At 60.2% G+C, this 27,874-nt stretch overlaps 2 protein-coding genes and 1 long non-coding RNA gene across 3 annotated transcripts; 2 read left to right on the forward strand and 1 right to left on the reverse strand.

Annotated features, from left to right (window-relative positions):
• Window positions 1–1,404: 1,404 nt before the first annotated feature.
• On the forward strand, window positions 1,405–7,193 carry LOC140680986 (uncharacterized). Its single transcript, XM_072919881.1, has 4 exons — window positions 1,405–1,605; window positions 2,401–2,512; window positions 3,941–4,720; window positions 7,127–7,193. Exons 1-4 carry the CDS (start codon window positions 1,494–1,496, stop codon window positions 7,191–7,193), a joined length of 1,071 nt encoding a protein of 356 aa, XP_072775982.1. The 5' UTR covers window positions 1,405–1,493.
• Window positions 7,169–26,379, reverse strand: SWSAP1 (SWIM-type zinc finger 7 associated protein 1). Its single transcript, XM_072919952.1, has 4 exons — window positions 25,527–26,379; window positions 21,868–22,254; window positions 16,523–16,618; window positions 7,169–7,373 (listed from the first exon to the last, which is right to left on the reverse strand). The coding sequence occupies exons 1-4, from the start codon at window positions 25,770–25,772 to the stop codon at window positions 7,299–7,301; spliced, it is 804 nt and encodes a 267-aa protein (XP_072776053.1). The 5' UTR covers window positions 25,773–26,379; the 3' UTR covers window positions 7,169–7,298.
• On the forward strand, window positions 13,939–17,653 carry LOC140681007 (uncharacterized). Its single transcript, XR_012052290.1, has 3 exons — window positions 13,939–14,004; window positions 16,550–16,637; window positions 17,609–17,653. It is a non-coding gene; the product is annotated as an uncharacterized lncRNA (long non-coding RNA).
• Window positions 26,380–27,874: the final 1,495 nt, after the last annotated feature.

The raw sequence follows: 27,874 nt of genomic DNA on the forward strand, positions 1-27,874 counted from the left end.
TGAGGGTATTTGGGGTGACTCTGGGGTATTTGGGATTATTTTGGGGTATTTTGGGTTATATTTGGGTTATTTTGGGGGTATTTGGGGTTATTTTGGGGTATTTGGGGTTATTTTGGGGGTAATTTGGGTTATTTTGGGTGATTTTGGTGTATTTTGGGGCTGTTCGGGTGATTTCGGTGATTTTTGGGCATTTTTGGCTCCCTGACCGCCCCTCCCCTCCCCTCCCCCCCCCAGACGAGGCCGCCCCTCCCCCACCCGCGGCTCTGCCCCAGTACGGACCAGTATGGACCAGTATAAACCAGTATGGACCAGTATAAACCAGTATGGACCAGTATAAACCAGTATGGACCAGTATGAACCAGTATAAACCAGTATAACCAATAAAAACCAGTATGGACCAGTGTAAACCAGTATAACCAATAAAAACCAATATGAACCAGTATGGACCAGTATAAACCAGTATGGACCAGTATAAACCAGTATAACCAATAAAAACCAGTATAAACCAATAAAACCAAGTATAAACCAGTATAAACCAGTATGGACCAATATAAACCAGTATGGACCAGTATAACCAATAAAAACCAGTATAAACCAGTATGAACCAGTATAAACCAGTATAACCAATAAAAAACAGGTTTTGGGGGTGTCCCTCGTGGTTTTTTGGGGCTCCCGGGGGTTTTTTGGGGCTCCCGAGGTTTTTTTGGGGGTCCCTGGAGGATTTTTGGGGGGTCCTGAGGGTTTTTTGGGGGTCCTGGGGATTTTTTGGGGCTCCCAGGGCGCTTTTGGGGGGTCCTAGAGGTTTTTTTGGGGCTCCCGGGAGTTTTTTGGGGGTCCTGGGGAGGTTCCTGGAGGATTTTTGGGGCTCCCGGGGGGTTTTTGGGGGGTCCCGGAGGTTTTTTTGGGGGGTCCCGGGGGGATTTTCGGGGGTCCCGGTTTTTTTGGGGGGGTCCCGGGTGGTTTTTGGGGCTCCCGGGGCGGTTTTGGGGGTTCCCTGGAGGTTTTTGGGGGTTCCTGAGGGTTTTTTGGGGCTCCCGGGGATTTTTGGTGGGTCCCGGGGGGTTTTTTGGGGGGTCCAGGAGTTTTTTGGGGGTCCTGGTTTTTTTGGGGGGGTCTCGAGTAGTTTTTGGGGTATCTCGGAGCGTTTTTGGGGGGTCCTGAGGGTTTTTTGGGGGGTCCTGGAGGTTTTTTTGGGGCTCCCGGGGATATTTTTGGGGTTCCCAAATCCCCTCCCCCTCCCCCCCCTTATCTCGCCCCTCCCCCCCTTATCTCGCCCCTCCCCCCCTTATCTCGCCCCTCCCCCCCTTATCTCCCCTCCCAGCCCAGCCCCGCCCTGGGGTGGGGGAGGGGCCCCCCCAAAACCGCGCGCCCCAAAAAAAAACAACCCCCAAAAAAAACCCCAAAAGCGCCAAAAATCCCCCCAAAAATCCCCAAAAAATCCCCAAAAATCCCCAAAAATCCCCAAAATCCCCCCAAAATCCCCCACCCCCCCCATGGCGGCGCTGCTGCTCCTGGGGGGGCTCCTGGGGGGGCTCCCGGGGGGGGTCCCCCAAATTTGGGGGGTCCCCGAAGGCTCCGAGACCCCCCCGGACCTGGAGGAGGAAGGTAAGGGGGGGGGAGGGGAATTTGGGGGGATTTTGGGGGAAATTGGGAGATTTTGGGGGAATTTGGGGGGATTTGGGGTTTTGGGGGATTTTAGGGGGATTTTGTGGTGTTTTGGGGGGATTTGGGGGAATTTGGGGGAAATTTGGGGGATTTTGGGGGAAATTTGGAGGATTTCGGGGATTTTGGGGGAAATTTGGAGGATTTTGGGGGATTTTGGGGGAAATTTGGAGGATTTGGGGGAAATTTGGGGGATTTGAGGGGATTTTGGGAGTTTTGGGGGGATTTGGGGGGAATTTGTGAGAAATTTGGGGGATTTTGGGGAGAATTTGAGGGATTTTGGGGAGAATTTGGGGTATTTTGGGGGGGTTTTGGGGGATCCTGGTGAGTTTTGAGGGGATTTTGGGGGGATTTTGGGATTTTTTGGGGGAATTTGAGGGATGTTGGGGAATTTGGGGCAGTTTTGGGAGAATTTTGGGGAGTTTTGGGGGGATTTGAGGAGATTTGGGGGGAATTTGGGGGATTTGATGGGATTTTGGGGTAAATTTGGGGTAAAATTGGGGGGATTTTGGAGGTTTTGGGGAAAAATTGGGGAATTTTGGGGGAAATTCGAGGGGTTTGGGGAGAAATTTGAGGATTTTGGGGGGATTTTGGGGGTTTAGGAGGGAATTTTGGGGGGATTTTGGGGAGGGGGGAAATTCCTCCTCTGTTCCCTCTGACCTGAGTGACCCAGAGTGACCCCTGTGACCCTGAGTGACCCTGAGTGACCCCTGAGTGACCTCTGACCTTTGCCCTCAGTGTCCATCGTGCGTGGGTCAGACCCGACCCCCCCCCACTGCTTCACTCGGACCCTGCAGGAGCTGCTCTGCTTCTGGGAGAGGGAGCACTTCCGGCTGCAGTTCCGCCTCGAGTGAGTGACCCCTGTGTGACCTCTGACCTCTGAGTGACCCCTGACCTCTGAGTGACCCCACACTGAGCCCTGACCCCTCACTGACCCCTGACCCCTCACTGACCCCTGTCTCTGCTTCTGGGAGAGGGAGCACTTCCGGCTGCAGTTCCGGCTCGAGTGAGTGACCTCTGACCTCTGACCCCTCACTGACCCCTGTGTGACCCCTCACTGACCCCTCACTGACCCCTGACTGACCCCTGTCTCTGCTTCTGGGAGAGGGACCCCTGAGGCTGCAGTTCCGCCTGGAGTGAGTGACCCCTGACCCCTGACCCCTGATGACCCCTGACTCTTGAGTGACCCTGAATGACCCTCACTGACCCCTGTGTGACCCCTCACTGACCCCTGAGTGACCCCTGAATGACCTTTACTGACCCCTGCGTGACCCCTGACCCCTGAGTGACCCCTGAATGACCCCTGACCTCTGACCCCAGGCAGGACCCGTGGCAGGACTGTCCCCTCAGTGTCACCCCCCGCCCGGGGGGGGGGTCCCGGTGCTCTGTGTGACCCCTGCGTGACCCCTGACCCCCCTGTGACCCCTGAATGACCCCTGACCTCTGACCCCAGGCAGGACCCGTGGCAGGACTGTCCCATCTGTGTCACCCCCCGCCCGGGGGGGGGGTCCCGTTTCTGGTGTTCTGTGTGACCCCTGCGTGACCCCTGACCCCATGGTGACCCCTGACCTCTGACCCCAGGCAGGACCCGTGGCAGGACTGTCCCGTCCGTGTCACCCCCCGCCCGGGGGGGGGGTCCCGGTTCTGGTGTTCTGTGTGACCCCTGTGTGACCCCTGAGTGACCCCTGTGTGACCCCTGACCCCCTGGTGACCCCTGACCTCTGACCCCAGGCAGGACCCGTGGCAGGACTGTCCCCCCCGTGTCACCCCCCGCCCGGGGGGGGGGTCCCATTTCTGGTGTTCTGTGTGACCCCTGAGTGACCCCTGAGTGACCCCTGAGTGACCCCCGGTGACCCCATGGTGACCCCTGACCTCTGACCCCAGGCAGGACCCGTGGCAGGACTGTCCCCCGCGTGTCACCCCCCGCCCGGGGGGGGAGGGGTCCCTGTGACCCCTGAGTGACCCCTGTGACCCCTGAGTGACCCCTGCGTGACCCCTGAATGACCCCTGACCTCTGACCCCAGGCAGGACCCGTGGCAGGACTGTCCCCTCGGTGTCACCCCCCGCCCGGGGGGGGAGGGGTCCCTGTGACCCCTGAGTGACCCCCGGTGACCCCATGGTGACCCCTGACCTCTGACCCCAGGCAGGACCCGTGGCAGGACTGTCCCCTCAGTGTCACCCCCCGCCCGGGGGGGGGGTCCCGGTGCTCTGTGTGACCCCTGAGTGACCCCTGAGTGACCCCGGTGACCCCATGGTGACCCCTGACCTCTGACCCCAGGCAGGACCCGTGGCAGGACTGTCCCCTCAGTGTCACCCCCCGCCCGGGGGGGGGGTCCCGTTTCTGGTGTTCCCTCCCGGCCGCCGCCACCGTCACCTTCGTGCCCCTCGAGCTGCGCCTGGTGCCAGAGACCCCCCCCCAAATAACGGGGACCCCCCCCCAAATAACGGGGACCCCCCCCCAAATTGGGGGCACCACCGAGAGACCCCCGAAAACCACCGGGAGACCCCCGGAAACCAACGGGACCACCCCAAAAACCACCGAGGGACCCCCAAAAACCACCGAGAGACCCCCAAAAACCGCCGGGACCACCCCAAAAATCTCCGAGAGCCACCCCGGGACCACCAAGGATGACGAGACCACCGAGACCCCCCCCAAAATCTTGGGGACCACCCCTGGGACCACCGAGAGACCCCCAAAAACCACTGGGACCACTGAGACCCCCCCCAAAATATTGGGGACCACCCCCGGGACCACCGAGAGACCCCCAAAAACCACTGGGACCACTGAGACCCCCCCCAAAATATTGGGGACCACCCCCGGGACCACCGAGAGACCCCCAAAAACCACTGGGACCACCGAGACCCCCCCCAAAATCTCGGGGACCCCCCCTGGGACCACCAAGACCACCGAGAGCCCCCCAAAAACCTCTGGGACCACCGAAACCCCCCCCGGGACCACTGAGACACCCCCAAAAACCTCCAGGACCCCCCCCAAAATTTCCGGGACCACTGAGACCACCGGGACCCCCCCCAAAACCTCCAAGACCACCCCAAAATCGTCTGAGACCACCGGGACCCCCCCCAAAATCTCGAGGACCCCCCCCAAAACCTCTGAGACCACCGAGACCACCGAGAGCCCCCCAAAAAGCTCCGGGACCCCCCCCGGGACCCCCCAAAAGACCCCCGAGCCCCTCCCCGTGTTCCAGAGGACGCTTTTCATCGATCAAGTCGGTACGGGGGGATTTGGGGGGGATTTTGGGGGGATTTGGGGGGATTTTGGGGAAAATTTGGGGATTTGGGGGGGATTTGGGGGGATTTGGGGGGGATTTGGGGGGATTTGGGGGGATTTGGGGGGTCCTGGGGGGGATTTGGGGGGATTTTGGGGGGATTTGGGGAGATTTGGGGGATTTTGGGGGGATTTGCGGGGATTTGGGGGGGATTTTGGGGAGATTTGGGGGATTTGGGGGGGATTTGGGGGGATTTTGGGGGGATTTGGGGGGATTTGGGGGATTTGGGGGGGATTTGGGGGATTTGGGGGGGATTTGGGGGATTTGGGGGGGATTTGGGGGATTTGGGGGGGATTTGGGGGGATTTTGGGGGGATTTAGGGGAAAATTTGGGGATTTTGGGGGGGTGTGCGGGGATTTGGGGGGGATTTGGGGGGATTTTGGGGGGATGTGCGGGGATTTGGGGGGGATTTGGGGGGGATTTTGGGGAGATTTGGGGGATTTTGGGGGGGATTTGGGGGGATTTTGGGGGGATTTGGGGGGATTTGGGGGGATTTGGGGGGGATTTGGGGGATTTGGGGGGGATTTGGGGGATTTGGGGGGGATTTGGGGGGATTTGGGGGGGATTTGGGGGGGATTTTGGGGAGATTTGGGGGGATTTGGGGGATTTTGGGGGGATTTTGGGGGGATTTGGGGGGATTTGGGGGGATTTGGGGGGGATTTGGGGGGATTTGGGGGGATTTGGGGGGGATTTGGGGGATTTGGGGGATTTTGGGGGGATTTGGGGGATTTGGGGGGGATTTGGGGAGATTTTGGGGAGATTTTGGGGGGATTTGGGGGGATTTGGGGGGATTTGGGGGGATTTGGGGGGTCCTGGGGGGGATTTGCGGGGATTTGGGGGGATTTTGGGGGGGATTTGGGGGGATTTGGGGGGTCCTGGGGGGATTTGGGGGGGATTTGGGGGGATTTTGGGGGGATTTGGGGGGATTTTGGGGGGATTTGGGGGGATTTGGGGGGATTTGGGGGGGGATTTGGGGGGGGATTTTGGGGGGATTTTGGGGGGATTTGGGGGATTTGGGGGGATTTGGGGGGATTTGGGGGGATTTGGAAGGATTTGGGGGGATTTGGGGGGGATTTGGGGGGATTTGGGGGGATTTTGGGGATTTGGGGGGTTTGGGGGATTTGGGGGATTTGGGGGGATTTGGGGGGATTTTGGGGATTTGGGGGATTTGGGGGGTTTGGGGGATTTGGGGGATTTGGGGGGATTTGGGGGGATTTGGGGGGGATTTGGGGATTTGGGGGGGGATTTTGGGGGGATTTTGGGGGGATTTGGGGGATTTGGGGGAATTTGGGGGGATTTTGGGGATTTGGGGGGGGATTTTGGGGGGATTTTGGGGGGATTTGGGGGATTTGGGGGGATTTGGGGGATTTTGGGGGGGATTTGGGGGATTTTGGGGGGATTTGGGGGGATTTGGGGGGATTTGGGGGGGATTTGGGGGGGATTTGGGGGGATTTGGGGGGGATTTGGGGGGATTTGGGGGGGATTTGGGGGGATTTTGGGGGGATTTGGGGGGTCTGAGGGGGATTTGAGGGGGATTTGGGGGGGATTTGGGGGGATTTGGGGGGATTTGGGGGGATTTGGGGGGGATTTGGGGGGATTTTGGGGGATTTGGGGGGATTTGGGGGGATTTTGGGGGGATTTGGGGGATTTGGGGGATTTGGGGGATTTGGGGGGATTTGGGGGGTCCTGGGGGGGATTTGGGGGATTTTGGGGGGGATTTGAAGGATTTTGGGGGGGATTTGGGGGGATTTGGGGGATTTGGGGCATTTTGGGGGGATTTTGGGGGATTTGGGGGATTTTGGGGGATCTCAGGTGGAATTTGGGGGGATTTTGGGGGGATTTGGGGGGATTTGGGGGGATTTGGGGGGATTTGGGGTGAATTTTGGATTTTCTGGGGGATTTTTGGGGCGATTTTGGGGTTTCTGGGGTGAATTTGGGGTTTTGGGAGGGATTTCTGAGCTGAATTTGGGATTTTTGGGCTGAGTTTGGGATTTTCAGTGGGATTTTTGGGGTAAATTTGGGGTTTTTGGGGTGAAATTGGGATTTTTGGGGTGAATTTGGGGATTTTGGGGTGAATTTGGGAATTTGGGGTTTTGGGAGGGATTTCTGGGGTGAATTTGGGATTTTCAGTGGGATTTTTGGGCCGATTTTGGGCGTTTTTGGGCCGATTTTGGCAGTTTTTGTGCCGAATTTGGGGTTTTTGGGCTCCGATCTCTCCGGGGATTTTTTGGGGTGCCCCCCTGACCCTTTTCCCCCCCCAGTGCTGCCGGGGCCCCCCCAGAACGTGTCGGTGTGGGCGGGGGGCGCGCGGGGGGAGCTGTGCGTGCGCTGGGCCCCCCCCCCCGGGCCCTACCTGCACTCCAGCCTCATCTTCCAGCTCAGCCTCAGCCCCCCGGGGGGACCCCCAAAAACGGTCAGCGGGCCCTGGGGGGAGGGGGGTCATTTGGGGGGGTTTGGGGTCATTTGGGGGCGATTTTGGGGGGTTTGGGGGGGCTGGGGTCATTTCCCAGGGGGGGTTGGGGTCATTTGGGGTGTTTGGGGTCATTTTGGGGGGTTTTGGGGTCATTTGGGGGATTTGGGGGGGCTGGGGGCATTTCCCAGAGGGGTTTGGGGTCATTTGGGGGGGGGTTGGGGGGTCCCTGGGTAGCTTGGGGTCCCCTGGGGGGGGGGTTGGGGTTCCTTGGGGGGGGGGGCTTGGGGTCATTTGGGGTCATTTGGGGGCGTTTGGGGTCATTTGGGGTCCCTTGGGGGGGGCCCTGCAGGGTTTGGGGTCCCTTGGGGGGGTTTTGGGGTCATTTGGGGTCCCTTGGGGGGGGGGTTTGGGGTCATTTGGGGGGCCTGGGGTCATTTCCTGGAGGGGTTTGGGGTCATTTAGGGGGTCCCGGTGGGGTTTGGGGTCCCTTGGGGGGGTTTGGGGTCATTTGGGGTCATTTGGGGGGGCTTGGAGGGGTTTTGGGGTCCCTTGGGGGGATTTGGGGGCAATTTGGGGTCATTTGGGGTCATTTGGGGGGTTTCGGGGGGTTTTTGGGGTCCCTTGGGAGGGTTTGGGGGGGTTTGGGGTCTCTTGGGGGGTGGTTGGGGTCATTTGGGGGCGATTTTGGGGGGTTTGGGGTCTTTTGGGGGGGCTGGGGTCATTTCCCAGGGGGGTTTGGGGTCATTTTGGGGCAATTTGAGGGGGGCCCTGCAGAGTTTGGGGTCCCTTGTGGGGGTTTGGGGTCATTTGGGGGTGATTTGGGGGGGCCCTGCAGAGTTTCGGGGGGTTTTGGGGTCCCTTGGGGAGGTTTGGCATAATTTGGGGTCCCTTGGGGGTCCCTTAGGGGGGTTTGGGGTCCCCTGGGGGGCGGTTTGGGGTCCCTTGGGGGGGTTTGGGGGAGTTTTGGGATCCCTTGGGTCAATTTGGGGTCCCTTGGGGGGGTTTGGGGGCGATTTGGGGTCATTTGGGGGGGGTTTGGGGTCATTTGGGGGGGTTTGGGGTCTCTTGGGGGGTGGTTGGGGTCATTTGGGGTCCCTTTGAGGGGGTTTGGGGTCATTTGGGGTCCCTTTGGGGGGTCCCGGTGGGGTTTGGGGTCCCTTGGGGGGGTTTGGGGGCGATTTCGGGTCCCTTTGGGGGGGTTTAGGGGGGTTTTAGGGTAATTTGGGGGGGGTTTGGGGTCCCTTGGGGAGGTTTTGGGGTCATTTGGAGTCATTTGGGGGAGATTTGGGGGGGTTTTGGGGTCCCTTTGGGGGGGGTTTTGGGGTCATTTGGGGGGTTTGGGGTCATTTCCCGGGGGGGTTTGGGGTCATTTGGGGCTGGTTTGGGGGCGATTTGGGGTCCCTTGGAGGGGGTTTTGGGGTCCCTTGGGGGGGTTTGGGGGCGATTTGGGGTCATTTGGGGGGGTTTGGGGTCATTTGGGGGGGTTTTGGGGTCCCTTGGGGGGTGGTTGGGGTCATTTGGGGTCCCTTGGGGGGGTTTGGGGTCCCTTGGGGGGGTTTTGGGGTCCCTTGGGTCAATTTGGGGTCCCTTGGGGGGGTTTTGGGGTCACTTTGGGGGGATTTGGGGGGGACCCTGCAGAGTTTGGGGTCCCTGTGGGGGTTTTTGGGGTCCCTGTGGGGGTTTTTGGGGTAACTTTTGGGTTTTTGGTGTTTCTCTGTTCCGGGCAGGATTTTGGGGTAACTTTTGGGGTTTTTGGGGTTTTTGGGGTGCCAGGTGGGGGTCCCTGTGGGGCGCAGGGAGCAGGGGGTCGGGGGGCTCCGGGCCAGCGGGGATTTTGGGGTAACTTTTGGGATTTTTGGGGTTTTTGGGGTCCCTTTGCAGTCCCTGTGGGGTTTTTGGGGTCCCTGTGAATTTTGGGGTAACTTTTGGGGTTTTTGGGTATTTTGGGGTGCCCAGGTGGGGGTCCCTGTGGGGCGCAGGGAACAGGGGGTCAGGGGGCTCCGGGCCAGCGGGATTTTGGGGTAACTTTTGGGATTTTTGGGTAATTTTTGGGGTTTTTGGGGTTTCTCTGTTCCGGGCAGGATTTTGGGGTAACTTTTGGGATTTTTGGGGTAACTTTTGGGGTTTTTGGGGCCCAGGTGGGGGTCCCTGTGGGGCGCAGGGAACAGGGGGTCGGGGGGCTCCGGGCCAGCGGGATTTTGGGGTAACTTTTGGGATTTTTGGGTAATTTTTGGGGTTTTTGGGGTTTCTCTGTTTCGGGCAGGATTTTGGGGTAACTTTTGGCGTTTTTGGGGTTTTTGGGGTCCCAGGTGGGGGTCCCTGTGGGGCGCAGGGAACAGGGGGTCGGGGGGCTCCGGGCCAGGGGGATTTTGGGGTCCCTGTGGGGGATTTTGGGGTAACTTTTGGGATTTTTGGTGTCCCTTTGCAGTCCCTGTGTGGTTTTTGGGGTCCCTGTGGGGTTTTTGGGGTTTCTCTGTTCCGGGCAGGATTTTGGGGTAACTTTTGGGGATTTTGGGGTGCCAGGTGGGGGTCCCTGTGGGGCGCAGGGAGCAGGGGGTCGGGGGGCTCCGGGCCAGGGGGATTTTGGGGTAACTTTTGGGATTTTTGGGTAATTTTTGGGGTTTTTGGTGTTTCTCTGTTCCGGGCAGGATTTTGGGGTAACTTTTGGGATTTTTGGGGTAACTTTTGGCATTTTGGGGCCCAGGTGGGGGTCCCTGTGGGGCGGAGGGAACAGGGGGTCGGGGGGCTCCGGGCCAGCGGGATTTTGGGGTCCCTGTGGGGGTTTTGGGGTCCCTGTGGCTTTTGGGGTAACTTTTGTTGTTTTTGGGGTCCCTGTGTGGGATTTTGGGGTAACTTTTGGGATTTGGGGGTAACTTTGTGGGTTTTTGGGGTTTCTCCGTTCCGGGCAGGATTTTGGGGTAACTTTTGGGGATTTTGGGGTCCCTGTGTGGTTTTTGGGGTCCCTGTGGGGTTTTTGGGGTTTTTGGGGTCCCTGTGAATTTTGAGGTAACTTTTAGGGATTTTGGGGTAACTTTTGGGATTTTTGGGGTAACTTTTGGTGTTTTTGGGGCCCAGGTGGGGGTCCCGGTGGGGCGCAGGGAACAGGGGGTCGGGGGGCTCCGGGCCAGCGGGATTTTGGGGTAACTTTTGGGATTTTTGGGTAATTTTTGGGGTTTTTGGGGTTTCTCTGTTCCGGGCAGGATTTTGGGGTAACTTTTGGGGTTTTTGGGATTTTGGGGCCCAGGTGGGGGTCCCGGCGGGGCGCAGGGAACAGGGGGTCGGGGGGGCTCCGGGCCAGGGGGATTTTGGGGTAACTTTTGGCGTTTTTGGGGTCCCTTTGCAGTCCCTGTGGGGTTTTTGGGGTCCCTGTGAATTTTGGGGTAACTTTTGGGGTTTTTGGGTTTTTGGGGTGCCAGGTGGGGGTCCCGGCGGGGCGCAGGGAACAGGGGGTCGGGGGGGCTCCGGGCCAGGGGGATTTTGGGGTCCCTGTGGGTTTTGGGGTAACTTTTGGGGTTTTTGGGTAATTTTTGGGGTTTTTGGGGTTTCTCCGTTCCGGGCAGGATTTTGGGGTAACTTTTGGGGTTTTTGGGATTTTGGGGCCCAGGTGGGGGTCCCGGCGGGGCGCAGGGAACAGGGGGTCGGGGGGGCTCCGGGCCAGGGGGATTTTGGGGTAACTTTTGGTGTTTTTGGGGTTTTTGGGGTCCCTGTGGGGATTTTGGGGTCCCTCTGGGGTTTTTGGGGTTTCTCTGTTCCGGGCAGGATTTTGGGGTAACTTTTGGGGTTTTTGGTATTTTTGGGGTCCCAGGTGGGGGTCCCTGTGGGGCGCAGGGAACAGGGGGTCGGGGGGCTCCGGGCCAGCGGGATTTTGGGGTAACTTTTGGGATTTTTGGGTAATTTTTGGGGTTTTTGGGGTTTCTCTGTTCCGGGCAGGATTTTGGGGTAACTTTTGGTGTTTTTGGGGTCCCTGTGGGGGATTTTGGGGTAACTTTTGGGATTTTTGGGTAATTTTTGGGGTTTTTGGGGTTTCTCTGTTCCGGGCAGGATTTTGGGGTAACTTTTGGTGTTTTTGGGGTCCCTGTGGGGATTTTGGGGTAATTTTTGGTGTTTTTGGGGCCCAGGTGGGGGTCCCTGTGGGGCGGCGGGAGCAGGGGGGATTTTGGGGTAACTTTTGGCGTTTTTGGGGTCCCTTTGCAGTGCCTGTGGGGTTTTTGGGGTCCCTGTGAATTTTGGGGTAACTTTTAGGGATTTTGGGGTAACTTTTGGGATTTTGGGGCCCAGGTGGGGGTCCCTGTGGGGCGCAGGGAACAGGGGGTCGGGGGGCTCCGGGCCAGCGGGATTTTGGGGTAACTTTTGGGATTTTGGGGTAACTTTTGGGATTTTTGGGTAATTTTTGGGGTTTTTGGGGTTTCTCTGTTCCGGGCAGGATTTTGGGGTAACTTTTGGGGTTTTGGGGTTTTTGGGGTGCCAGGTGGGGGTCCCTGTGGGGCGCAGGGAGCAGGGGGTCGGGGGGCTCCGGGCCAGCACCCCCTACTCCGTCCGGGCCCGCGCCCGCCCCGACGGGATCAGCTACGGCGGGTTCTGGAGCCCCTGGTCAGCCCCGGGCACGGCCAGAACCCCCCCCGGTGAGGGACTGGGAGCACTGGTTTATACTGGGAGGGACTGGGAGGGACTGGGAGGGACTGGGAGGGAACTGGGACAGACTGGGAGGGACTGGGAGCACTGGGAATGGGACTGGGAGGGACTGGGAGGGACTGGGAGGGAACTGGGAGGGACTGGGAGGGAACTGGGAGGGAACTGGGAGGGACTGGGAGGGACTGGGAGGGACTGGGATGGACTGGGAGGGACTGGGAGGGAACTGGGAGGGACTGGGAGGGACTGGGAGGGAACTGGGAGGGACTGGGAGGGAACTGGGAGGGACTGGGAGCACTGGGAATGGGACTGGGATGGACTGGGAGGAACTGGGAGGGACTGGGATGGACTGGGAGGGAACTGGGAGGGACTGGGAGGGACTGGGAGGGACTGGGAGGGACTGGGATAAACTGGGAGGGACTGGGAGGGGATTGGGAGGGACTGGGATGGACTGGGATTAACTGGGAGGGAACTGGGAGGGACTGGGAGGGACTGGGAGGAACTGGGATGGACTGGGAGGGACTGGGATGGGACTGGGAGGGACTGGGATGGACTGGGAGGGACTGGGATGGAACTGGGGGGGACTGGGAGGAACTGGGAGGGACTGGGAGGGACTGGGATGAACTGGGTTATACTGGGATGAACTGGGTTGAACTGGGGGCCACTGGGGGGCACTGGGAGGGCACTGGGATGGAACTGGGTTATACTGGGATGAACTGGGATGGACTGGGATGGAACTGGGGGGCACTGGGATGAACTGGGGGGCACTGGGATGAAACTGGGTTATACTGGGATGGAACTGGGTTATACTGGGTTATACTGGGATGAACTGGGGGGGTCCCTGAGCCGATGTCCCCCCATCCCCCCCCCAGAACTGGGTTATACTGGGATGAACTGGGGGGCACTGGGAGGGAACTGGGATGGAACTGGGTTATACTGGGTTATACTGGGATGAACTGGGATGGAACTGGGTTAGACTGGGTTATACTGGTTTATACTGGGATGAACTGGGGGGTCCCTGAGCCAATGCCCCCCATCCCCCCCCCAGAACTGGACCCGCTCTCCGCGGGGCTCTCGGTGCTACTGGTGCTACTGGTGCTGGGACTGGGAGCACTGGGACTGCTGGGACACCGCCGGTACTGGGCAAACTGGTTTATACTGGGAGCACTGGGAGCACTGGGAGGGACTGGGAGCACTGGGACTGCTGGGACACCGCCGGTACTGGGATAACTGGGTTATACTGGGAGCACTGGGAGCACTGGGAGGGACTGGGAGCACTGGGACTGCTGGGACACCGCCGGTACTGGGATAACTGGGTTATACTGGTTTATACTGGGAGCACTGGGAGGGACTGGGAGCACTGGGACTGCTGGGACACCGCCGGTACTGGGATAACTGGGTTATACTGGTTTATACTGGGAGCACTGGGAGGGACTGGGAGCACTGGGACTGCTGGGACACCGCCGGTACTGGGCAAACTGGTTTATACTGGTTTATACTGGGAGCACTGGGAGGGACTGGGAGCACTGGGACTGCTGGGACACCGCCGGTACTGGGATAACTGGTTTATACTGGTTTATACTGGGAGCACTGGGAGGGACTGGGAGCACTGGGACTGCTGGGACACCGCCGGTATGGGCAAACTGGGTTATACTGGTTTATACTGGGAGCACTGGGAGGGACTGGGAGCACTGGGACTGCTGGGACACCGCCGGTACTGGGATAACTGGTTTATACTGGTTTATACTGGGAGCACTGGGAGGGACTGGGAGCACTGGGACTGCTGGGACACCGCCGGTACTGGGATAACTGGTTTATACTGGGAGCACTGGGAGGGACTGGGAGCACTGGGACTGCTGGGACACCGCCGGTACTGCAAACTGGTTTATACTGGGAGGGACTGGGAGGGACTGGGAGCACTGGGACTGCTGGGACACCGCCGGTACTGCAAACTGGTTTATACTGGGAGCACTGGGAGGGACTGGGAGCACTGGGACTGCTGGGACACCGCCGGTACTGGGTTATACTGGGTTATACTGGTTTATACTGGTTTATACTGGGAGGGACTGGGAGGGAACTGGTTTATACTGGGAGGGAACTGGGAGGGACTGGGAGGGACTGGGAGGGAACTGGTTTATACTGGGATGGAACTGGTTTATACTGGGACGGAACTGGTTTATACTGGGACGGAACTGGTTTATACTGGGACGGAACTGGGAGGGAACTGGTTTATACTGGGAGGGAACTGGTTTATACTGGGAGGGAACTGGTTTATACTGGGAAGGAACTGGGAGGGACTGGGAGGAACTGGGATGGACTGGGAGGGACTGGGGGGGAACTGGGAGGGACTGGGAATGGACTGGTTTATACTGGGAGGGACTGGGAGGGACTGGGATGGACTGGGAGGGACTGGGTTATACTGGTTTATACTGGTTTATACTGGGAGGGACTGGGACAGACTGGGAGCACTGGGGCACCACCAGTACTGGGGGATTTTGGGGTTTCTATGGGATTTTTGGGGTCTCTATGTGATTTTTGGGGTCTCTATAGGATTTTTGGGGTCTCTATGGGATTTGGGGTCTCTATGGGATTTTTGGGGTCTCTATGGGATTTTGGGGTACCTGTGTGATTTTGGGGTACCTGTGTGATTTTGGGGTACCTGTGTGATGATTTTGGGGTCCCCCAGGACTCTCCGGGCCAAGCTGTGGGTGGGAGCGGGGGGGGTTTGGGGTCTCTATGGGATTTTTTGGGGTTCTCTATAGGATTTTGGGGTGCTGTGTGTGATTTTTGGGGTACCTGTGTGGTTTTTGGGGTACCTGTGTGATTTTGGGGTACCTGTGTGATGATTTTGGGGTCCCCCAGGACTCTCCGGGCCAAGCTGTGGGTGGGAGCAGGGGGGATTTGGGGTCTCTATGGGATTTGGGGTCTCTATGGGATTTTTGGGGTTCTCTATAGGATTTTTGGGTGCTCTATGTGATTTTGGGGTACCTGTGTGATTTTGGGGTACCTGTGTGATGATTTTGGGGTCCCCCAGGACTCTCCGGGCCAAGCTGTGGGTGGGAGCAGGGGGGATTTGGGGTCTCTATGGGATTTTTGGGGTCTCTATGGGATTTTTGGGGTCTCTATAGGATTTTTGGGGTCTCTATAGGATTTTGGGGTCTCTATGGGATTTTTGGGTCTCTATAGGATTTTTGGGGTCTCTATAGGATTTTTGGGGTCTCTATAGGATTTTTGGGTCTCTATAGGATTTTTGGGGTCTCTATAGGATTTTGGGGTCTCTATGGGATTTTTGGGGTACCTGTGTGATTTTGGGGTGCTGTGTGTGATTTTGGGGTACCTGTGTGATTTTTGGGGTACCTGTGTGATGATTTTGGGGTCCCCCAGGACTCTCCGGGCCAAGCTGTGGGTGGGAGCAGGGGGGATTTGGGGTCTCTATAGGATTTTTGGGGTCTCTATAGGATTTTTGGGGTCTCTATGGGATTTTTGGGGTCTCTATGGGATTTTGGGGTCTCTATGGGATTTTGGGGTCTCTATGGGATTTTGGGGTCTCTATGGGATTTTGGGGTCTCTATGGGATTTTTGGGGTGCTCTATGGGATTTTGGGGTGCTGTGTGTGATTTTGGGGTACCTGTGTGATGATTTTGGGGTCCCCCAGGACTCTCCGGGCCAAGCTGTGGATGGGAGCAGGGGGGATTTGGGGTCTCTATGGGATTTTTGGGGTTTGTATGAAATTTTTGGGTTCTCTGTGTGATTTTTGGGGTACCTGTGATGATTTTGGGGTCCCCCAGGACTCTCCGGGCCAAGCTGTGGATGGGAGCAGGGGGGATTTGGGGTCTCTATAGGATTTTGGGGTGCTGTGTGTGATTTTGGGGTACCTGTGTGATTTTGGGGTGCTGTGTGTGATTTTTGGGGTACCTGTGTGATTTTGGGGTCTCTATAGGATTTTGGGGTACCTGTGTGATTTTTGGGGTACCTGTGCGATTTTGGGGTACCTGTGTGATTTTGGGGTACCTGTGTGATTTTGGGGTACCTGTGCGATAATTTTGGGGTCCCCCAGGACTCTCCGGGCCAAGCTGTGGGTGGGAGCTGGGGGGATTTGGGGTCTCTATGGGATTTTTGGGGTTTCTATGGGATTTTTGGGGTTTCTATGAAATTTTTGGGGTCTCTATGGGATTTTGGGGTGCTGTGTGTGATTTTTGGGGTACCTGTGTGATTTTTGGGGTGCTGTGTGTGATTTTGGGGTACCTGTGTGATTTTGGGGTACCTGTGTGATTTTGGGGTACCTGTGTGATGATTTTGGGGTCCCCCAGGACGCTCCGGGCCAAGCTGTGGGTGGGAGCAGGGGGGATTTGGGGTCTCTATGGGATTTTGGGGTACCTGTGTGATTTTGGGGTACCTGTGTGATTTTTGGGGTACCTGTGTGATGATTTTGGGGTCCCCCAGGACTCTCCGGGCCAAGCTGTGGGTGGGAGCAGGGGGGATTTGGGGTCTCTATGAGATTTTTGGGGTACCTGTGTGATTTTTGGGGTACCTGTGCGATGATTTTGGGGTCCCCCAGGACTCTCCGGGCCAAGCTGTGGCCGCCGGTTCCGGGCCCCGAGCGGGAGTTCGAGGGGCTCTTCAGCGCCTACGGGGGAAACTTCCAGGTCAGACAAATTTGGGGTTTTTTGGGGTTTTGGGGGTTTTGTGGGGTTTGGGGTTTGGGATTTTGGGGTTTGAGATTTTTGGGTTTTAGGATTTTGGGGGGTTTTTTTCGGGTTTTGGGAGGGTTTGGGTTTTTTTGGGGTTTTGGGGTTTGGGGTTTTGCGGTTTTTTGGGGGGTTTTTTTGGGTTTTGGGGGGTTTGGGTTTTCTTGGGAGTTTGGGGGTTTGGGATTTTGGAGGTTTTTTTGGGGTTTTGGGGGTTTTTTGGGGGGGTTTGGGGGGGATTTGGGGTTTTTTGGGGTTTTGGGTTTGGGGTTTTTGTGGTTTGGGGGGTTTGGGGTTTTTGGGGTTTTTGGGGTTTGGGGTTTTTGGGGTTTTGGGGTTTGGTGAGGAGTTGGGATTTGGGATTTTGTGGGGATATTTGGGGGATATTTGGGATATTTTTGGGGATATTTTAGGGGATGTTTAGGGGACATTTTGGGGTCATTTTGTGGATATTTTGTGGATACTTTGGGGATATTTTGGGGATACTTTGGGGATATTTTGGGGATAATTTGGGGATATTTTGAGGATACTTTGTGGATATTTTGGGGATACTTTGTGGATATTTTGGGGATACTTTGTGGATATTTTGGGGATACTTTGGGGATATTTTGTGGATATTTAGTGGATATTTAGGGGATGTTTTGGGGATATTTTGGGGATACTTTTGGGATAATTTGAGGATATTTTCTGGATATTTGGGGGATACTTTGGGGATATTTTGTGGATAATTTGGGGATATTTCCTGGATATTTGGGGGATACTTTGGGGATATTTTGGGGATATTTTCTGGATATTTGGGGGATACTTTGGGGATATTTTTTGGATATTTTGGGGCTACTCTGTGGCTATTTAGGGGATATTTACGGGACATTTTGGGGTGATTTTGGGGTCCGTTTCGGGGGTCCCTAACCCTTTCCCCCCCCCCCCAGCTGTGGCTGTTCCAGGCTCCCGGCTCTCCCTGCGCCCCCCCCCCCGCTGGAGGCCGAGGAGGCTCCGGAGGAGGTGGGGGAGGGGCCGGGGCTGCCCCCCCCCGCCCAGCCCCCCCCGGAGGGGGCGGAGCCTCCCGCGCCAAGCCCCGCCCACCCCGCGCAAGGCCCCTCCCCCTCGCCCAGCTTCGAGTACACGCTCTTCGAGCCCGGCCCCGCCCTGCTACGCCCCGCCCCCCGCTCCGCAGGCCACGCCCCCTGCCCCTCAGACCACGCCCACTGCCTCTCAGACCACGCCCACTGTCCCCCAGGCCACACCCCCTGCACCTCAGACCACACCCCCTGCACCTCAGGCCACACCCCCTGCCCTGCAGACCACGCCCACTGCACCTCAGGCCACACCCCCTGCCCTGCAGACCACGCCCACTGCCCCTCAGACCACGCCCCCTGTTCTGCCGGCCACGCCCCCTGTTCCCCAGGCCACGCCCCCTGTCCCCCAGGCCCCGCCCCCTACGCCAACCTGGGCCACTCCCACAAAGGGGCGGAGCCCAAGTGGGGGGCGGGGCACGCCCCCCATTACGTCATCTGCTCCTGAGGCGGGCGTGGCCGCGATGACGTCATTGTGACATGATGTCACACGCGGGACCAATGACGTCATCGCGGAGGGGACGCGTCACGATGACGTCACACGGAAGGGACGGATGACATCACAGTGGGCGGGACTTGTAATAATGACGTCACACGGGGCAATGACGTCATCGCGGAGGAGACGCAGCACAGTGACATCACACACGGGGACAATGACATCATCACGGGGACGCGTCGCGATGACGTCACACAGAATATACCGATGACATCACGGTGGCCGGGACTTGTAATAATGACGTCACACACGGGAGCGATGACGTCATCGCGGAGGAGACACGGCACAGTGACATCACACACGGGAACGATGATGTCATTGCGGAGGGGACACATCGTGATGACGTCAAATGGAATATACCGATGACATCACGGTGGGCGGGACTTGTAATAATGACGTCACACGGGTGCAATGACATCATCGCGGAGGAGACGCGGCACAGTGACATCACACACTAGGGCGATGACATCATCACGGGGACACATCACGATGACATCACACAGAATGGACGGATGACATCACGGTGGGCGGGACTTGTAATAATGACATCACACATGGGAGCGATGACGTCATCGCGGAGGAGATGCGGCACAGTGACATCACACACGGGAATTATGACGTCATCGCGGTGGGATCGCATCATGATGACGTCACACAGAATGGAACGATGACATCACAGTGGGCGGGACTTGTAATAATGACATCACAAACGGGAACGATGACGTCATCGCTGGGGGGACGCATAATGATGACGTCACAGAGACTGGACAGATGACATCATGGTGGGCAGGACTTGTAATAATGACATCACACGGGTGCGATGATGTCATAATGGAGGAGACACAGCACAGTGACATCACACATTGGGACGATGACGTCATCGCTGAGGGACCGCGTCGCGATGACGTCACAAGGAATGGAACGATGACATCATGGTGGGCGGGACTTGTAATAATGACGTCACACACTGGAGCGATGACATCATTGCTGGGGGACGCATCATGATGACGTCACACAGAATGGACGGATGACATCACGGTGGGCGGGACTTGTAATAATGACGTCACACGGGCGGGATGACGTCATCACAGAGGGGACGCGTCTCCGTGACATCACACATTGGGATTATGACGTCATCGCTGGGGGTGGACACATCATGATGACATCATACAGAATGGACAGATGACATCACAGTGGGCGGGACTTGTAATAATGACGTCACACACGGGTACGATGACGTCATCGCGGAGGAGACGCGGCGCAGTGACATCACACACGGGAATTATGACGTCATCGCGGTGGGAACGCATCATGATGACGTCACACAGACTGGAACGATGACATCATAGTGGGCGGGACGTGTAATAATGACGTCACACACGGGAACGATGACGTCATCGCAGAGGGGACGCATCATGATGACGTCACACAGAATGGACAGATGACATCACGGTGGGCGGGACTTGCAATAATGACGTCACACGGGCGGGATGACATCATCACAAGGGGACGCGTCGCGGTGACATCACACATTGGGATTATGACGTCATAGCTGGGGGTGGGCGCATCATGATGACGTCACACAGAACGGACAGATGACATCACGGTGGGCGGAGCTTGTGACAATGACGTCACACACTGGAACGATGACGTCACGACGGGCGGGACTTGTAGCTATGACGTCATCGCAGAGGGACGCAGTGACGTCATCACGGGGGAGGGGCCGCCTGGACACGGAATTTCTGCTGCTTTGGGTTTTTAATGATTCTGTACAATAAAAACAGCGCTGGGCCGGGCCCCGCCCCCAACTGGGGACACTGGGGGGGACTGGGAGGGACTGGGAGGGACTGGGGGGGACTGGGAGGGACTGGGAGGGACTGGGAGGAACTGGGGGGGACTGGGGGGGACTGGGGGGGACTGGGATGGAACTGGGAGAGACTGGGAGGGACTGGGAGGGACACTGGGGGGGCACTGGGGACATTGGGGACATACTGGGGGTAACTGGGAGCACTGGGAAGGGACACTGGGGACACTGGGAGCACTGGGACAGGAACCTGGGGACACTGGAGGGCACTGGGGACACTCTGGGGGTAACTGGGAGCACTGGGACGGGACACTGGGGACACTGGGGGGGCACTGGAGTAACTGGGAGCACTGGGACGGGACACTGGGAGCACTGGGGACACTCTGGGGCCCCGCAGGGGTGGGGGAGGGGCTGATAAGGCTTATCAGCGGCCCCAGATGGCCCCGGGTGGGGACACCGGGCTCGGGTGGGGACACTGGGCTCGGTGTCACCTCCCTGCTCAGTGTCACCTCCCTGGCTCGGTGTCACCTCCCTGGGCTCGGTGTCACCTCCCTGCCACCGCCCCATCCCCGGGGCCATGCGGGGCCGGTGACAGGGAGGTGACATCGGGACCGTGTCACCCGTGGGGTCCTTGTCACCAGTGGAGGGGGGTGACATTGAGTCCTTGTCACCAGTGGGGTCCTTGTCACCAGTGAGGGGGGTGACACTGAGTCCTTGTGTCCTTGTCACCAGTGAGGAGGGTGACATTGAGTCCTTGTCACCACTGGAGGGGTGACATCAGCCCCGTGTCACCCGTGGGGTGGCCATGTCACCAATGTTGGGTGGGTGACATTGACTCTTTGTCACTGGGGGGGTGACACTGGGTCCCTGTCACCCGTGGGGTCCTTGTCACCAGTGTGGGGGTGACATCAGCCCCGTGTCACCCGTGGGGTCCTTGTCACCAGTGTGGGGGGGTGACATTGATTCCTTGTCACCCAGGGGTGGCCGTGTCACCATGGGGTCCTTGTCACCAGTGGAGGGGGGGTGACATCAGCCCCGTGTCACCTCTGGGGTGGCCGTGTCACCCGTGGGGTCCTTGTCACCAGTGGGGGGGTGACATTGAGTCCTTGTCACTGGGGGGGTGACATTGAGTCCTTGTCACCCTGGGGTGGCTGTGTCACCCGTGGGGTCCTTGTCACCAGTGTGGGGGTGACATTGAGTCCTTGTCACCCTGGGGGTGGCCGTGTCACCAATGTTGGGTGGGTGACATTGAGTCTTTGTCACTGGGGGGGTGACACTGGGTCCATGTCACCCATCAGGTCCATGTCACCTCTGGGGTGGCCATGTCACCCACAGGGTCCTTGTCAACAGTGAGGGGGGGGTGACATTGAGTCCTTGTCACCAGTGTGGGGGTGACATTGACTCTTTGTCACTGGGGGGGTGACATTGAGTCCTTGTCACCAGTGAGGGGGGTGACATCAGCCCCGTGTCACCTCTGGGGTGGCCGTGTCACCTGTGGGGTCCTTGTCACCAGTGTGGGGGTGACATCAGCCCCATGTCACCTCTGGGGTGGCCGTGTCACCCACAGGGTCCTTGTCACCCGTTTGGGGGTGACATCAGCCCCGTGTCACCCCAGGGGTGGCCGTGTCACACCCACTCCTCCTCGCTGTCCCCGTCCCCCTCGCTGTCCGTGTCCCCGTCCCCCTCGCTGTCCCCACTGTCCCCATCCCTGTCCCCGCTGTCCCCATCCCTGTCCCCACTGTCCCCATCCCTGTCCCCACTGTCCCCATCCCCGTCCCCACTGTCCCCACGCCGTCCCCCCACCCCGAGGCGCACCCGCCACCTCCGCGTTGGCGTCCCGGGGCAGCGCAGCGTCACCCACACGTGTCCCCGTCCCCGCGTGTCCCCGCGGAGGTGGCACCGCGCCGGGAAGAAGCGCAGCAGTGTCCCCAGTGTCACCGCGCCGCCCGGGGGTGGCAATCGCAGCGCGGCCACCAGCTGGGGACGGGAGGGGACAGGAGGGGACAGCGACAGCTCCAGCAGCAGCGCGGCCAGGCGCGCGGTGGCACCTGGGGACAGGGGGCACAGGTACCGCTCCAGCCCGTCCAGCAGCACCACGGGGGGTGGGGACAGTGGGGACAGTGAGGGTGACAATGACAGGGACAGGGACAGCAGCTCACGGCACAGGGACAGACGCGTGCGGGGGTAGCGCAGCTCCAGGCGCTGAGGGACATGGGGACAGGGACAGGGGGACATGGATGGGGACACAGGGACAGGGACACAGGGACAGATGGACAGGGACACAGGGACAGGGACACAGGGACATGGGGACAGGGATGGGACAGGGACAGGGACAAGGATGGGGACAGGGGAGAGGGGACAGGGACAGGGACAGGGACACAGGGATGGGACAGGGACAGGGACAGGGATGGGGACAGGGACACAGGGACGGGGACAGACAGACAGGGACAGGGACAGGGATGGGACAGGGACACAGGGACACAGGGACATGGGGACAGGGTCAGGGATGGGACAGGGACAGCAACGGGGACACAGGGATGGGACAGGGACACAGACAGGGACACAGGGACATGGGGACACAGGGACATGGGGACATGGGGACATGGGGATATGGGGATATGGGGATATGGGGATATGGGGACACGGGGACATGGGGACATGGGGACATGGGGACATGGGGACATGGGGACACAGGGACATGGGGACATGGGGACATGGGGATATGGGGATATGGGGACATGGGGACATGGGGACATGGGGACATGGGACATGGGGACATGGGGATATGGGGACATGGGGACATGGGGACATGGGGACATGGGGACATGGGGACATGGGACATGGGGACATGGGGACATGGGGATATGGGGATATGGGGACACAGGGACATGGGGACATGGGGACATGGGGATATGGGGATATGGGGATATGGGGACATGGGGACACGGGGACATGGGGACATGGGGACATGGGGATATGGGGACATGGGGACATGGGGACATGGGGACATGGGGATATGGGGACATGGGGACATGGGGATATGGGGACATGGGGACATGGGGACATGGGGACATGGGGATATGGGGACATGGGGACATGGGGATATGGGGACACGGGGACATGGGGACATGGGGACATGGGGACATGGGGATATGGGGACATGGGGACATGGGGACATGGGGATATGGGGATATGGGGACATGGGGACATGGGGACATGGGGATATGGGGATATGGGGACATGGGGACATGGGGATATGGGGATATGGGGACATGGGGACATGGGGACATGGGGATATGGGGACATGGGGACATGGGGATATGGGGATATGGGGACATGGGGACATGGGGACATGGGGATATGGGGATATGGGGACATGGGGACATGGGGACATGGGGACACGGGGACATGGGGATATGGGGACATGGGGATATGGGGACATGGGGACATGGGGACACGGGGATATGGGGACATGGGGACACGGGGACATGGGGACATGGGGACAGGGACAGGGACAGGGACATGGGGACATGGGGACATGGGGGCATGGGGACAGGGATGGGGACAGGGACAGGGACAGGGACACAGGGACATGGGGACATGGGGACATGGGGACATGGGGACATGGGGACATGGGGACATGGGGACACGGGGACATGGGGACACGGGGACATGGGGACATGGGGACATGGGGACATGGGGACATGGGGACATGGGGACAGGGACAGGGACATGGGGACATGGGGACATGGGGATATGGGGACATGGGGACATGGGGACATGGGGACATGGGGATATGGGGACATGGGGACATGGGGACATGGGGATATGGGGATATGGGGACATGGGGACATGGGGATATGGGGACATGGGGATATGGGGACATGGGGACATGGGGACACGGGGATATGGGGACATGGGGACACGGGGACATGGGGACATGGGGACAGGGACAGGGACAGGGACATGGGGACATGGGGACATGGGGGCATGGGGACAGGGATGGGGACAGGGACAGGGACAGGGACACAGGGACATGGGGACATGGGGACATGGGGACATGGGGACATGGGGACACGGGGACATGGGGACATGGGGACATGGGGACACGGGGACACGGGGACATGGGGACATGGGGACATGGGGACACGGGGACACGGGGACATGGGGACATGGGGATATGGGGACAGGGACACAGGGACATGGGGACATGGACAGGGACATGGGGACATGGGGATATGGGGACATGGGGACACAGGGACATGGGGACATGGGGACATGGGGACATGGGGACACGGGGACATGGGGACATGGGGACACGGGGATATGGGGATATGGGGACATGGGGACATGGGGATATGGGGACATGGGGACATGGGGACAGGGACAGGGACAGGGACATGGGGACATGGGGATATGGGGACATGGGGACATGGGGATATGGGGACATGGGGACATGGGGACAGGGACAGGGACAGGGACATGGGGACATGGGGATATGGGGACATGGGGACACGGGGACAGGGACAGGGACACGGGGACATGGGGATATGGGGACATGGGGACATGGGGATATGGGGACATGGGGATATGGGGACATGGGGACATGGGGACATGGGGACACGGGGATATGGGGACATGGGGACATGGGGATATGGGGACATGGGGACATGGGGACATGGGGACAGGGACATGGGGATATGGGGATATGGGGACATGGGGACATGGGGACACAGGGACATGGGGACATGGGGACATGGGGACATGGGGACATGGGGACGTGGGGACATGGGGACATGGGGACACAGGGACATGGGGACATGGGGACATGGGGATATGGGGATATGGGACATGGGGACATGGGGATATGGGGATATGGGGACATGGGGACACGGGGACATGGGGACATGGGGATATGGGGACATGGGGACATGGGGACATGGGGACAGGGACGGGGACAGGGATGGGACAGGGACAGGGACAGGACAGGGATGGGACAGGGACAGGGATGGGGACACAGGGACAGGGATGGGGACAGGGACAGAGACAGGGGACAGAGGGGACAGTGGGGACAAGGGGGAGGTGACAAAGGGTGACAAAAGGACGGGGGGGGGGGACAGAGGGGACAAGAGTCAGGTCGGACCCCCAAATCCTCTCAACCCCCACCCCTCCCCCCACCCCAAACCCCGCCCACACGCATAGCCCCGCCCCCTCCCGGGCCACGCCCTCTGGCGATGACCTCACCTATATGGTAATATATTCACAGCAAGCCACGCCCCTTCAGCAAAAGCCACGCCCCCTCAGCAAACCACGCCCACAAAGCAAGCCACGCCCCATTATCGCGGTCCCTCAGCAAGCCACGCCTCCTTAGCAAGCCACGCCCCCACTATCGCGGTCCCGCCGCAAGCCCCGCCCCTCCCGGGCCCGTCCCCGCCCCTCCCGGGCCCGTCCCCGCCGTTCCCGGCCCCGCTGACCTGCAGCGCCCGCGGGTCGGTGCCGGTCCCACCGGAGCCTCCCGGGAGCCGCGGGATGGCGCTGGGCGCCAGGAACAGCGCGCGGGGCCCGTCCGCGCCGCCCGCCAGCGCCGCCCGCAGCAGCAGCGAGGTGCGGCCCGAGCCCGCCGGGCCCGTCAGCAGCACCGGCAGCGGCGGCAGCGCCGCCCCGGAGCCGCTCCCCGCCGCCGCCGCCGGGCCCAGCGCCCGTTCCAGCGCCGCCGCCATGACCGGCGAGGCCTGCCGCCGCCGCCCAGCCAATCAGCTGCGCGCCACGGCAGCGCTCAGCCAATCACCGCGCGGCTTCGTTGCCGCCGCGGAGGCTCGGCCAATCACAGCGCAGCTTCCCTCAGCGCTCTTCCCGCCCACCGCCGTGGGCGCGAGAGGCTCAGCCAATGGGAGCAGAGATCCCCTCAGCGCCGTTCCCGCCGCCGCGGCTCAGCCAATCAGAGCGCGGCTCGCCCTCACGCAGCGGCTTTCCCGCCCTCAGCCGCGCGCGCGGGGGGGGCGTGGCCTCGCGGTTAATGAGATGCGTGGGCACGCCCCCTGCGCGTGCAAAGGGGCGGGGCGAGCGCAGGGTCCTCAAAGGTCACAAAGGTCACAGGAGGGTCCTCAAAGGTCATCAAAGGTCACAGGAGGGGCCCCAAAGGTCCTCAAAGGTCACAGGAGGGTCCTCAAAGGTCACAGGAGGGTCCTCAAAGGTCCCCAAAGGTCACAGGAGGGTCCCCAAAGGTCACACAAGGGTCACACAAATCACATGAAGGTCCCCAAATGTCACCCAAAGGCCACCCAAAGATCCCCATGGCCACCCCAGTGTCCCCAAAGGTCCCCAAATGTCACCTAAAGGTGCCCAAATGTCACCCAAAGGTTCCCAAATGTCACCCAAAGGTCCCCAAAGGCCACCCAAAGGTCCCCAGTGCCACCTGAGTGTCCTCAAGGGCCACCCAGAGGTCCCCAAAAGCCACCCAAAGGTCCCCAAGGGCCACCCCAGTGTCCCCAAAGGTCCCCAAATGTCACCCAAAGGTTCCCAAATGTCACCCAAAGGTCCCCAAAGGCCACCCAAAGGTCACAGGAGGGTCCCCAAATGTCACCCAAAGGTCCCCAAGGGCCACCTGAGTGTCCCCAAAGGGGGGGTCCCAGGGGGTCGTGGGGGTCCCTGGATGGGTCCATGGGGGGGTCCCTGGGAGGGGGTCCCGGGTGGGTCCATGGGGGTCCCTGGGGGGGTCTCGAGTGGGTGCCTGGGGGAATCTTGGGTGGGGGTCCCGGGCAGGGGTCTCGGGTGGGTCCCTGGGGGGGTCCCGAGTGGGGGTCCCAGGGTGAAGGTTGGGGGTTGCGGGGGGTCCCTGGGGGGTCCCAGGTGGGTCCATGGGGGGATCTCGGGTGGGGGTCCCTGGATGGGGGTTGTGGGGGTCCCCAGGCGGGGGTCCCGAATGGGGGTCCCCCGGTAGGTCCTGGGTGGGGTCTTGGGTGGGTTCCTGAGGAGTCCCTGGGAGGAGTCCGTGTGGGGGTCCCGGGTGGGGGTCTCGGGCGGGGGTCGCAGTTGGGGCTCCCTGGGTGGGTCTATGGGTGGGTCCTGGGTGGGTGGTCCCGGTTTGGAGTCGCGGGTGGGGGTCTCGGGTGGGGGTCCCGGGTGGGGGTCCCGGGTGGGGGTCCCGAGTGGGGGTCCCAGGGAGTCCCTGGACAGGGGTCCTGGGTGGGGGTCCCGGGCGGGGGTCCCGGGTGGGGATCCCGAGTGAGGGTCCCGAGTGAGGGTCCCGAGTGAGGGTCCCGAGTGAGGGTCCCGAGTGAGGGTCCCGAGTGGGGGTCCCGGGTGGGAGTCCCTGGGTGGGTCCCAGGTGGGGCATTTGGGGGTCCCTGGGGGGATCTTGGGTGGGGGTCTCGGGTGGGGGTCCCGGGTGGGGGTCCCTGGGTGGGTCCATGGGGGTCCCTGGGGGGGTCCATGGGTGGGTCCCGGGTGGGGGTCCCTCGGTGGGGGTCACGGGTGGGGCTCCCCGGGAAGGTCCGTGGGTGGGTCCTGGGTGGGTGGTCCCGGTTTGGAGTCGCGGGTGGGGGTCCCGAGTGGGGGTCCCGAGTGGGGGTCCCGGGTGGGTGGTCCCGGTTGGGGGTCGCGGGGGGTCCCTGGGGGGTCCTGGGTGGATCCTTGGGGGATCTCGGGTGGGGGTCCCCGGGTGGGGGTCCCGAGTGGGGATCCCTGGGAGAGGGTCCCGGGTGGGGGTCCCAGGGTGGATCCATGTTTGGGTCCTGGGTGGGGGTCTCCGGCGAGGGTCCCTGGGGAGGGTCCTGGGTGGGTGGATCCATGGGTGGGGGTCTCGGGTGGGGGTCCCGGGCGG

This window comes from Taeniopygia guttata, chromosome 30 (assembly GCF_048771995.1).
Source record: "Taeniopygia guttata chromosome 30, bTaeGut7.mat, whole genome shotgun sequence".
Lineage (NCBI taxonomy): Eukaryota > Metazoa > Chordata > Aves > Passeriformes > Estrildidae > Taeniopygia > Taeniopygia guttata.

Bases quoted from the DNA above. Each gene is read 5' to 3' on its own strand.
- LOC140680986 (XM_072919881.1), top strand. From the start codon at position 1,494: ATGGCGGCGCTGCTGCTCCTGGGGGGGCTCCTGGGGGGGCTCCCGGGG. The intron at 1,606-2,400 runs GTAAGGGGGGGG...CTTTGCCCTCAG, and splicing joins CCCGGACCTGGAGGAGGAAG to TGTCCATCGTGCGTGGGTCA. The intron at 4,721-7,126 runs GTCTGAGACCAC...CGATTTTGGCAG, and splicing joins TCCAAGACCACCCCAAAATC to TTTTTGTGCCGAATTTGGGG.
- SWSAP1 (XM_072919952.1), bottom strand. From the start codon at position 25,772: ATGGCGGCGGCGCTGGAACGGGCGCTGGGCCCGGCGGCGGCGGCGGGG. The intron at 22,255-25,526 runs GTCAGCGGGGCC...CATGTCCCTCAG, and splicing joins CCGACCCGCGGGCGCTGCAG to CGCCTGGAGCTGCGCTACCC. The intron at 16,619-21,867 runs GTGCGCCTCGGG...TTTCCCCCGTAG, and splicing joins CGCCAACGCGGAGGTGGCGG to GCGCTGAAGAGCCCCTCGAA.